The 11,601-nt window shown below is 36.6% G+C and overlaps 3 protein-coding genes across 3 annotated transcripts; 1 reads left to right on the forward strand and 2 right to left on the reverse strand.

Annotated features, from left to right (window-relative positions):
* Positions 1 to 272: 272 nt before the first annotated feature.
* LOC120209663 (protein WEAK CHLOROPLAST MOVEMENT UNDER BLUE LIGHT 1-like) lies at positions 273 to 1,377 on the forward strand. The gene is made up of 2 exons (XM_039208609.1): positions 273 to 888; positions 989 to 1,377. The coding sequence occupies exons 1-2, from the start codon at positions 273 to 275 to the stop codon at positions 1,375 to 1,377; spliced, it is 1,005 nt and encodes a 334-aa protein (XP_039064540.1).
* A 580-nt stretch (positions 1,378 to 1,957) lies between these two features.
* Positions 1,958 to 3,952, reverse strand: LOC120209675 (photosystem I chlorophyll a/b-binding protein 5, chloroplastic-like). Its single transcript, XM_039208617.1, has 4 exons — positions 3,940 to 3,952; positions 2,330 to 2,471; positions 2,135 to 2,223; positions 1,958 to 2,052 (listed from the first exon to the last, which is right to left on the reverse strand). Exons 1-4 carry the CDS (start codon positions 3,950 to 3,952, stop codon positions 1,958 to 1,960), a joined length of 339 nt encoding a protein of 112 aa, XP_039064548.1.
* A 24-nt stretch (positions 3,953 to 3,976) lies between these two features.
* On the reverse strand, positions 3,977 to 8,365 carry LOC120209685 (pentatricopeptide repeat-containing protein At2g04860-like). The gene is given in 6 exon segments (XM_039208624.1): positions 3,977 to 6,242; positions 6,444 to 6,691; positions 6,774 to 6,803; positions 7,046 to 7,677; positions 7,822 to 7,945; positions 7,948 to 8,365. Coding segments are annotated over 6 exon segments (3,246 nt in total). The 5' UTR covers positions 8,047 to 8,365; the 3' UTR covers positions 3,977 to 4,129.
* Between the last annotated feature and the right edge of the window lie 3,236 nt (positions 8,366 to 11,601).

Here is an 11,601-nt window from a genome sequence, read left to right on the forward strand (position 1 = left end):
ATAATAATAATAATAATAATAATAATAATAATAATAATAATAATAATATAATAATAATAATAATAATAATAATAATAATATGGATAAAAAATTAGTATCTTCGGGAATCATTAAGAAAGACGTATGCTTCTATGGTGATTGAGCGAGATACAGCTGTTAAGAAAGCTGAAGAGGCTGTTTCTTCTTCGAAAGAGGCCGAGAAGAGAGTGGAAGAATTGACTTTTGAGCTGATGGCCTAAAAGGAGTACTTAGAGTCCGCCCATTCTGTCCATATGGGGGCTGAAGAGAAAAGGAATGGAGCAGCCATGGCCCGAGACCAAGATGCTCGCTTATGGGAGAAGGAACTAAAACAGGCCGAAAAGGACACCCAGAAACTCAATCAGCAAATCCAATCGAAAAAGGATCTGAAACCAAAGCTAGACACTGCTTCAGTACTGCTACGTGATTTGAAAGTTGACTTAACTGTTTATAGGGAATCTAAGTTCAATTTGGAAAATAATGGACACTCCACTGATGAGTCACAGACACCAGAGAAAAGAACTCGCACTGAGATACCAGCTGCTGTTACCTTAGCAAAGAAGGAACTTGAAGAGGTGAAGCTCAAAATATTAAACGCAACTGCAGAAGTGGATTCTTTGAAGGTGCTTGCTGCTTCATTAAAATCGGAGCTTGAAAAGGAAGAGTCTGCTATTGCCACCATTAAGCAAACAGAAGGCATGTCAGTTGATGTTGCTTCTCTGAAAGATGATCCAGATAACACCGAGTCAAAAATAGCTTCAGTGCAGATGAATGAAAAAAAGGCCAGAGATAAAATGGTGGAAGTGCCCAAGCAACTGCAGCAGGCAACACAAGAGGCTCTTGACGCCACAACACTTGCTCAAATGGCTCGTGAAGAGCTGTGCAAAGTAAAGGAAGTTTGCGTTAGATGCTATAAAAAAATTGCAAGATCATGCATCAGCTCAAAGAACCGATAATGTTGATTCACCAGATGCAGTAGTTATTTCCTTAGAGGAGTACAATGACCTCAGAAAACGTGCATATGAGGCGGAGGAACAGGCCAACATGAGGGTGTCAGCTTTCGCTTCTCAAGTAGAGGCAGCTAAGCAATCCCAGTCGAGTAGCTTGGAAAAGTTGGAACAAGTAAAGAGAGAGATGGCTGAAAGAAAGGAACAACTAAAAATTGCTTCGGTGAAGGCTGAGAAGGCCGCGGAAGAGAAATTAGGTGTAGAGCAGGAATTGAGACGATGGAGGTCTGAACATGAGCAGCAGAGAAAGACTTCTAAATCCTGCCGCAGTGTAGAACCTCGATGGGCAAGTTTTGATGGAACAAATCAAAGGAAGAACCTGGATCAAATATTTCTCCTTGCAGCACTCTAGATAGCTCAAAGGCAGTCAATTTCAGTGGCACCAAGTCCGAATCATCCCCAGAAACAGCGGTCGAAAAAAAGAAGAAAACTATTCCCCAAGTTAGCCATGTTTTTTAACAAGAAAAAGAGCTTATTAAAAACCAAGTCCAAGTTCAGAACCCAGTAAGTCTGTTTCTGAAAAGCTCTAATGATGCATTATCTTTGCCATTGTGATTTCACCTCGATTCTTTTTTCGTGATTGTCACGGTGGCCCTCTATATTCGATGAAGGTTTGCCGGATTTTCTCCGAGTGTACATTTTATTGACTATAGGATGAATGATAAAGTTGTGAATACATATTTGGTCTGTATGGCTGGAATATAAAGAAATAAAAGATGATCCAAGTTCTGTATAGACTTTGATATACTTGGATTGTCAATTCTTGTATAAAATGATACTTATGCTAAATGAAAAGAACTTTTTTTATGCAATATCACGAAATAATGTACACAATTGCCGATAATCAGAAGAAATCAGATGAACCATAAGAGCCAATAGCAAAATGATTTAACAATCAAGAAGAGGAGCTAGAAAGGGTTTGAATGATGGTCTTATGCCAGGTGCTCCACAAGGTTATCAATTGGACCTGCATGTGTCATGTAAGCTTGCACAAAGATCCCGAGCATTGCTACCATCGCTAGCCGTCCTGCATTCGAAAACCCTGGCTTAATTTCATGCAAAGAAGAAAAAAAACATGGTGATTGAGGGATGAATCAGGCAAACCAGACCATTTTTTATCTCTTTCAGCTTCCAGTCATGAGCGTTTTTAATATCTTTGGCCAGACCAAGAGGGTTCAACAAGGGACCTCCAGGGTATCTGGTAACCATGGAAACAAAATTCTAGGTTCGGTTTTCATTTTTCGAATGAAAATATATTTGCATCGAACATGCGTTCGTATCTGGAGAGCGTTTAGGAAATATACCCGGGTTCTAAACCTGCTAGTGCAGATTCCAGTCCAAAGAAAGATCCTTCTTTGGCTTGAGAACCAGGACTGATGAAATCCATGTATCTTTTAGTTTCAGCAAACCTGTTCTCATCAACATCAAGCCAAGAATTATTATAGTCTGCAGCACAACATATACAACTGTGAGTCTAAGTATGTCCCAAACGTTGCTTATTGACCACCAACAATTTCTGAAGAGCAATTGTCAAATCCACAATTATGAAGGAAGTTGAAGAGTCGACCTAAATCTAGTCGAATTCATATTGATATGAATGATATTTAACAAGAGCAATGTCTATCAAAGTTTTGTGGCCACCACAGAGGTGAATGCCACAACAAGAAGCATTGTCTACATCTTCCTAAATATCGAGCGAGCCGATAAAACGTTTGTAATTAATGTTATTTTGTTGTATCAATCGTTGGATCATTTATGAACAACATTATTCATCTAAATTTTTAATTTTTCATACATAATTACAAACTACTCAAATTACTTTTAACTAAATATAAATCCATACATATATTTAAAACATTTCCTCAACATAAAAATCAACATACAAAACAACTTTTTGTCTCATTTTTCTTCTCAATTTCTACACAACTATTTTTCTTTTTTTTAATTATTATCTGTAAGTCGTTTGCTACGTAAGATCAATAATTTTTCATACTTTTTCTTTTTGTTCCCCTCCTCATTGATTTTCATCTCCTTATTCGCTTCTTCAAGTCTCCTTTTCTCCTTATGTTGATCAAGTATCTACTTGATGGCCTCCTTTACCCAATTCTCATATGAAAACGAACTCGAATCCGAATCATCGATGTCTGAGTAATCAGACCCAAATATACCATTCAGAAATTTTTGGTAATATTCTTCCTACAATTGCATGATTTCAATCTCATATACACTCTATCAATTCACTAACTTATATTTATAATGAAAATTTTGTGAAAATAACCATCGTAACTCATCACATCGAGGTGATGAGTTCGTTAATTCAAAAAATTCATGTCGTTGGTTTGCCAACGACAATAAACAACTACTAATTTTAAAAGAAATATTATTTTAATAGAACTCATCACCTTAACATGACGAGTTCTATTAAAAAAACAAAACAGTTGAAGTTAATAAAATATATTATTTTAATAAAATTTATCATCTTGAAGTGACTAGTTTTAAGCAAAATAATTAAATATTGATACGTTATTAAAAATAATTTATATTAGAACTCGTCACCTTGACGTGACGAATTATAAGAACACTGTAACAAATACCATAGATCCCAAAATAAACTCTAATATGTCCCATTGGGCTAATTAATTAAAATATTTGCTCTATTGGACTAAAAAACCATTAAACGTGCTAGCAAAGCCCATCATTGTATTAAATTATAGTTGCAGCTGCGGTATCACAATCGCAAATGTTGCTAATGATACAAAATGATTTATTTCTTAAAGATAATTATTTTTATGTTGTGGATGCAATCTATGGTATCACAATGAAAAATATTACGATACGGCCATTACACCATGTTATCTCCAAAATCTTTTAACTGCATTTCTACCCCAAGTTTCATTTTAATTATGTTACCGACCTTTAGAACCCATCAAGTTTCCTCATTTTGCTCGTTAGTCTCTTCATCTTCTTCTTCATCCTGACCATTAATTTTCAACATCTTGATAATAGAGAAAGGAGTTTTGAGAGATGAGTTTTGGGTTACTCAATTGACAATTTTATGGTTTACAGGCTATTAGTACCATTCCTGGTCTTCTGGCATGGCAAGATTATGAAGTCAATTCAATCAGACTAGCTCCTGAAGAGCTATCCCCCCCAGTGTCCTTCATAATTTGCCTCACTCTAACTACATCATCCCACATCCCTTTAGCAGCATAAAGATTTGACATCGACAAATAAAGGCCACCATTTGTGTGATCCAAGAGATACAATTTCTTGGCTAGATATTCCCCAAGTTTGACCTCTTGGTGGATGCAACACCCATCGAGCAAAGCTCCCCACACCGTGGAATCAGGATCGAATTCCATATCCCTGATGAATAAAAATGCTTCCTCAAAGTAGCCACCACGGCTAAGGAGTGTAACCATGCTTGCACAATGTTGAAGGCTTGGTGATATACCGAATTCTTCGGTCATTATCTGAAAATATCTTCCTCCTTTATCGACATTGCCACCATGGATACAAGCTGCTAAAACACCCAAGAATGTGATTTTATCAGGTTTTAACCCTCTTTTTCGCAACTCAGCGTAATGATTAAGCGCTTTTTTTTCAAATCCGGATATACTGTAACCTGTAATCATTGTATTCCATGTTGCCAAACATGGCTCTTTGATGCCCCAGAAGACTCTTTCAGCTAGCTCAATGCTTCCACACTTCACATACATGTCTATAAGGGCAGTACTAATAAAATCATCCATTTTTATGTTATTCCTGTGGATAAAACTGTGAAACTTTTTACCATAACGTAAATAACCCAATTGTGAACACCCGGATAGCATGCTAGCAATGGTTATGGCATCTGGTACATGTCCTTGCAACTTCATTTGAAAAAATAACTCCATGGCATCACCAGATCTTCCAGCCTGCACACAGCCGGATATTATTGAATTCCAACTGATTAATGGTTTTTCTTGCATCTCAGAAAACAAAGAGAATACAGCTTCAATGTCATCGAACATGGAATACATACTTATTAGCCCATTTGAGACCAAAAAATGCATGGATAGACCCGTCATTATTCCGTAACCATGAAAAGCAAGTCCGATAGCAATGTAAGCAGGATTTTTAACCCCATGGAGAATGCTAACCATTGCAACTGCATCCAGTTCCATATTGAGTTCCCGACTTCGAGCAAAGCATGCTACCACCTTATCCATATTCCCTTTCTCACCATAGCTAGAAATAAGAGCAGTCAAGGATACCAAATTTTCTTGCGGTAATGACTTATGAAGCAACTCAGCTGACTCACTATCCCCACATTTGGCATATACACAAACTAAAGAAGTAACTACAGAAGCATTGTTTACAATACCAGTTTTAATAGCAAAACAATGAATAGTTTCAGGTTCTGCATTAGCAGATAGAAGGCTCATAACTGTTACAGAATTTGGTTCCACAGCTTGCGCTCTCATTTTCTTGAAAAAAGCCATGGCTTCATCAAAGGAACCATTTTGTCCATAAGCACCAATCATAGTGTTCCAAGAAATTGCATTTCTTTCAACCATTTCTCCAAACAAAATTTCGGCCCCTTCCAAGTCCCCACATTTTGCATACATCGAAGTAAGCGCATTTTTCACCTTGGGATCATTATCTAATCCGGCTTTAACTCCAAACCCGTGAATAGATTTCCCTTGAAACACTGACTCAAGCCTCCCACTAGACGGAACCAAACCAACCAACGTCGTAGCTTCAGGCCGAAACCCTTCTCTAACCATTTCAATGAAGAGATTAAAGGCCAAAAAAGCATAACCATTTTTTGAGTACCCTGAAATCAAAGCGTTCCAAGCAACAACATCCCTGTCAGGCATTTCTTCGAGCAGAAGGTGAGCATTTTGAATGCAACCCAAGTTACCATACAAGTTCAGAAGACCAGTTCTAATGTATGTAAGTTGAATAATACCGGATTTAAGTAGATGGATATGTATTTGATTGGCTTCTAGCTTGGATTTTAATGAATTTGAAGCAGAGAAAGATGAGGCTAAGGCTTTGATGAGAAGAGCGAAAGTGAAATCAGATGGCTTTAGATTCGATTGTAGTAATTGGCGGAAAACAAGCAAAGAAGATTTCACTGTTTTAGTTTGAAGCTGTGAATTTAGTAATGAGTGAAAGAAACCGAGACCAAATGAATTAACCAAGCTCATACTCCGGAATCTCTCTAGCCCTCTGAATTACCCTTTTAATATTATTTTTATTCTTGTAAAGGAAAGGCGGCGATAATTCATAAATTTTTATATTTCTATCTTTATATTGAAAAGCAGAATTTTTCTTGGTTGTTTTAAGATACAACAAATGGCCAGTCCTTAGAACATAATCTGAAATGGCAATTTGCGTCTTTGTTTCTAATCATTTATTCAATTTGGTCACTTCTTCTCCCATACTGCATAGTTGTTCCCAGAGGTAGCAAGCTGGTAATTGGAAGGAACAAGGTTTCCAAGATCCATCTTTGGTCCAATCTTCATTATGATTTTATCATCGATGGAAGCCACATAAAATTCAGATTCCGCTGCCAGAATATTAACTGTGCTTGTGCTTTGAATTCCATTCTTATTCCTGATGACCACCAGTCTATTAATCTCGTCCTTCAACCCGAACTCGAATAAGTGATCATAAAACTGTAGAGCCAAGATACAGAGGTTTTCATTAAGGAAGTTGTTGAAGACTAAAAGAAAATGAAGAGTGGAAGTGTAAACTTACTATGGATGGGATGCCAGGATGTGTTAGTATGTAAGCATATCCCTGCATTATTTTATCAGATGGGAATGGCCAGTGATTTTGTGTTGATCCAGTGTCATGGTTGTCAATGAAAGTTACAGCATTTTGAGGTAGAATTCCTATCAGTCCAGGCGGTTTCCCATTCGAGTCCTTCAATAGCCATAACTTCCCTTGCACCGCGTCGTTCAGAATCCCTTTCGTAGTGAAGTCGAATGCCGTCACGACGCCCATGGGATGCCAGGATGTGTTAGTATGTAAGCATATCCCTGCATTATTTTATCAGATGGGAATGGCCAGTGATTTTGTGTTGATCCAGTGTCATGGTTGTCAATGAAAGTTACAGCATTTTGAGGTAGAATTCCTATCAGTCCAGGCGGTTTCCCATTCGAGTCCTTCAATAGCCATAACTTCCCTTGCACCGCGTCGTTCAGAATCCCTTTCGTAGTGAAGTCGAATGCCGTCACGACGCCCCCGGCAGCTACAACCCAATCTTTTATGTCAGTACGGTGTGCATCTTCTTGTCCTTCATTTAACTGTTCCCATTTCTCCCCGACAGCGAAATCCGGTGAAGTTCGGTCCATGTAGAGCTTGGATATGCTCGGGGCATACCCTCTTACGAAATCGAATCTCCATCCATCGAATCCGATCTCAGTCTTTAACCAATTCAACCAATCCGATAACTCATTTTGTACCCTCGGATTGAGATGATCTTCGAAAATGCAGTATATACCCCTGCTATCTTGCCTCTCGGCTGTTCTATGATTTATCACAATGTCAGCAACGCATTTGACTCCCTTTTGATGAAAAGCATCGATCAATGACTTCAATTCGGCCTGAGATCCATACCTCGATGCATCGAGATCATATAGCCTTCCCGGCAAGTATCCTGAACAAATTCATATAAAATCAAAAGATTGCTAACACACACAATTCAAACAAACACGAAGCCTGCAACATTCATGGAATCATTCACATCAATTAACATATAAATAATACATATGATCAATGAAGAAATTCAATTGGAGGGTACCCTCGCGACTGACTGACTGGGAGGGCGGTGGGAGCCAAACATGAGTAACACCGGCGGCGGCGATATCGGAAACGGAGTTCCGGAGAAAGTTATACCATCCACCAGAAGTTCAAAGAGAGATCAGTAAGGAACAAAGAGAGACAGTACCTGGAACAATAAGGTAGAGGTTGCAAAAGGGGAGAAGACAAAGAGGATGACAAAGATGAAGCAAAGTGAATTCAACATTTTCTTTTAGTCTTTGGTTCTGTTTGTGTGTCCTTGGGAACAGAGCAACCGAGGGTTTTATACTCTCTCCTGTAGGGTTGTCGTCGGCTTGTTTTTGGCATTTTTAGCCATTAACGCGCAAATTGAAGCTCTATGGAGTTTGAATATTATTGGTAGGGGAAGATGAATATAAAAAGTTTTGAATTTGCGTGTAGCTTGGTGGAATCTTGAATTAAATTACGTGTTCAAAGGAAAAAGATGAATGGACTTACTGAAATTTTCATTGAAACTAATCATTCGCTCGCGTGTTGAAGGGAAGAAGATGAATTTTCAAAGTCATTAGAATTATTCCTTTCTATGAGGTGAGTAGGGTTGGTTTTAGAACAACTTGATTAGAGGGGAATCCATGTCTCTGACCTATTTCGGATTATATTATTTCGAGTTCAAACCATATTTTAATCATTTGAGATCGTTCGAAACAATTAAAAATATATAAAAAATAATCAAAATGTGTTTGACGTGGAAAACAGTAGAAATATAAATACCAAAGTTAAATGAAAAAAATGTATTATTTACACAATTTTATATTTACCCTTCTAAAAATTAGATTAAAAAAATTAAGTACCAAAATTAAATGCCAAATGACATAAATATCAAAGTTAGGTACCTACCGGAATTTATATTACCTTTCTAAATAATTTTTTTAAATATCATTTTCTTAAATAATTAAAAAAATGTATTATTTACACCTCAATTTCTCAATTCAATTTTAATAGATATCAATAGATTTTAGGTTTTATTTAAACTTTTTTTTTATAATTTTAGCCGCCTGTATTTATTACCTAGCTTTTGGAAGGGTAAAAATAAATTTTGGTACCTAACTTTGACATTTATATGTAATATGATACATAACTGTTGAGTTAATCGATCGATGGAATTGGCCAAGAGGGGGTGAATAGACAAATAAAAATTTTGGTGGAAGTTTTGCAAAAAATTGAAAGTAATTGCACAGCGATTTAGAGTGGTTCGACTTTCTCAACCAAAGTCTACGTCCACTACCTTAGCTATCCACACTAAGGATTTTCCACAAATTCACTAATTTGTCTTTCTTTTGAGGACAAAGAGTAACCTTACAAATCCCTCAAGAATTATACTCCAAATTCTTTAGAACACTCTCTCCCAAAGCGAACAATACAAATTTTGCAAACGTACAAGAAAATCCTCACAATGCAAGATGTTTGCACAATTCTAGAACAAAGAAAAAACACTCAAGAATAATACAATTGAGCACAATAAGTGTTCTTGAAAGCAAAAATGAATATTGAATGAAATAGGCTTGAAAATGCTCAAACTTGAGGTTTGATGATTTCTCTTTGATTCTCTCTTGATTCTTGTTGATTGTGTTTCTTGTTTTTGATCAATGGCTTCTAAGCTTGTTTAAATACTCATTCAATTGATTCTGAACGTTGGGGATGATTAGTGGAGTTAATGGAGCCGTTTTAGTGTGAAATCAATTAATAAAACAGTTTGGAGTGTGGGGGGAATCGGTACCCCCTCATAGGGAATCGGTACCCCCTCATAGGGAATCGATTCCCTAAGTGTAAAATTCAAATATTTTGACCGTTGATCAGGGGGGAATCGATACCCCCTTAGGGGGAATCGGTTCCCTCCGAGCATTCTGTTTTTCTCGGAGCCAAACCATTAAGGGGGGAATCGGTACCCCCTTGGGGGAATCAGTTCCCTCTGGACAATCTGGAATTTTTGGCTTTGAAACGGTTCGAAATACTTTGTAAAATTGTTTTGAAATTATTTTAAGATTAAAACTTAATTTTACACTTGAGTAAGGATTAAAAATGACATTTGAAATATTTGGAGTAATATTTTGATATTCGAATAATTATATCGAATATACTTAGAAAATCTTTTGGAGAATCTTAAAATTCATTTATCTTAATTTGTTATATCGAAATATCAAAATGTTTTCAACAATCTCCCCCTTTTTGATTTAACAAAACATTTTAGTAATTTTAAGATTTTGAAATTAAGTTTTGAAATTACTCCCTCTTATTGATTTAACAAAACATTTTAGTAATTTTAAGATTTTGAAATTAAGTTTTGAAATTACTCCCTCTTACTCTAACACTTCTCCCCTTTAAAAATACTTTAACATTTCTCTCCCTTTTTGTTAAATCAAAAAGACCTTTAAAAGATTTTAAACAAGATTTTATAAAACATTTAGCCAATTGATTATAAATAAATATAGCGTAAGCTTCTAAGATCACAATTAAGGGAAACGTTAGCTATTAGTTTCATAATCAATATTCATAAACAATGTGACATGGCAAAATTGGTCATATATGATGTAAATGATGCAATAATGAATAAATTTAACCAAACCAAATATATAGAAATATAAGTTCAAACATCCATAAACCATCAAATAAGTTCAAATATCCAACAACCAAGTAAAAAAAAACAATCCAAAGTCATTCAAACAATAATCTCTAAGTTCTATTTCAAAGTACTAAAGCATGACAAAGAATCAAGCATCCGTAGGAGGGTCGGGAGGAGGAAAATGAGCTCGCATAGCGGTCATCTCATGTGAGAGAGCATCAATGTGTTCATTCATAAAAGCGTTGTTCGCGCGCATCTCCCAGAGAATCTCTAATTATTGAGCTCTCATTGTGGATAAATGAGACTCTATGGAAGTAAAGTGAGAATCCATGGATGCATACTAGAAATCGAATGTCTCCATAAAGGATTGAAAGTATGGAGGCATTTGATCCTCTGGTTGTGCTTGTTCCTTGTGCTGTTCTTGCTCATCGTCGGAGTCGTCGGCTTCCGGAGGTTGTTCATGAGTACGAACCAAAAGACCAGTCTCTTCATTGAACTTCCATCCCGATTTAGTTAAAGAGAAGAGGTTGATTTGGTTTTTGAGAGGGAAGGAAGCATCAAGAACAACCCTAAGCCCGACTTTTTTAACAGATTACTTAGAATACAACCGTAAACTAAAGATGAACATAATTTCTTATTGGGAACAAGATTTACGGTTTCGACAAGTTCAACAAATATAATCTGTGGAAAGTTGATTTTAAGATTATTTTGGACACAATGTAGCCAAAATAAATCAATGGCTCAGAGAGTAGAGTAACGGCCTCCGGATGGTCGAAACCACCAAGAGATCATGAGATGAAGAAAACAGTCATGAAGATCTAGAACACTCGCACTATCCCTTCGTTTATACTGAGATCCTACCGTAAGTTTTTCATTGTCTAACCCTTCATTATCTAATCCTAATGCTTTGGTAATGTATTCCGGGTCAAGATGAAAGAATCGTCCTAGAAGATAGGATCGAATTCCTATGGTTAAGGTTTTCTCCCGGTTTTGAATGCAAACGACATTAAAGTATAAGATACGAACGAGTTGGTGGTAGACTATAGGTTCAAGCTCGAAGAGTTTATCAAATTTCCACTCTTGAAGAGTAGGAAGATGTTGAAAATTGATGTCTAACATGGCTTGAAGATATGAGATTCGTTCTTCCCGGATTTTGTAAGACTCAAAGTATTGACAAAACCT

This window comes from Hibiscus syriacus, unplaced genomic scaffold (assembly GCF_006381635.1).
Source record: "Hibiscus syriacus cultivar Baekdansim isolate YM2019G1 unplaced genomic scaffold, ASM638163v2 tig00000657_pilon, whole genome shotgun sequence".
NCBI lineage: Eukaryota > Viridiplantae > Streptophyta > Magnoliopsida > Malvales > Malvaceae > Hibiscus > Hibiscus syriacus.

Excerpts from the sequence above, each read along its gene's own strand:
- LOC120209663 (XM_039208609.1), top strand. The coding sequence starts at position 273 with ATGGGGGCTGAAGAGAAAAGGAATGGAGCAGCCATGGCCCGAGACCAA. Across the intron at positions 889-988 it reads AACACTTGCTCAAATGGCTC|ATGCAGTAGTTATTTCCTTA; the intron begins GTGAAGAGCTGT and ends TTGATTCACCAG.
- LOC120209675 (XM_039208617.1), bottom strand. Across the intron at positions 2,224-2,329 it reads CTAGCAGGTTTAGAACCCGG|ATACCCTGGAGGTCCCTTGT; the intron begins GTATATTTCCTA and ends CATGGTTACCAG. Across the intron at positions 2,053-2,134 it reads GCTGAAAGAGATAAAAAATG|GACGGCTAGCGATGGTAGCA; the intron begins GTCTGGTTTGCC and ends TTTCGAATGCAG.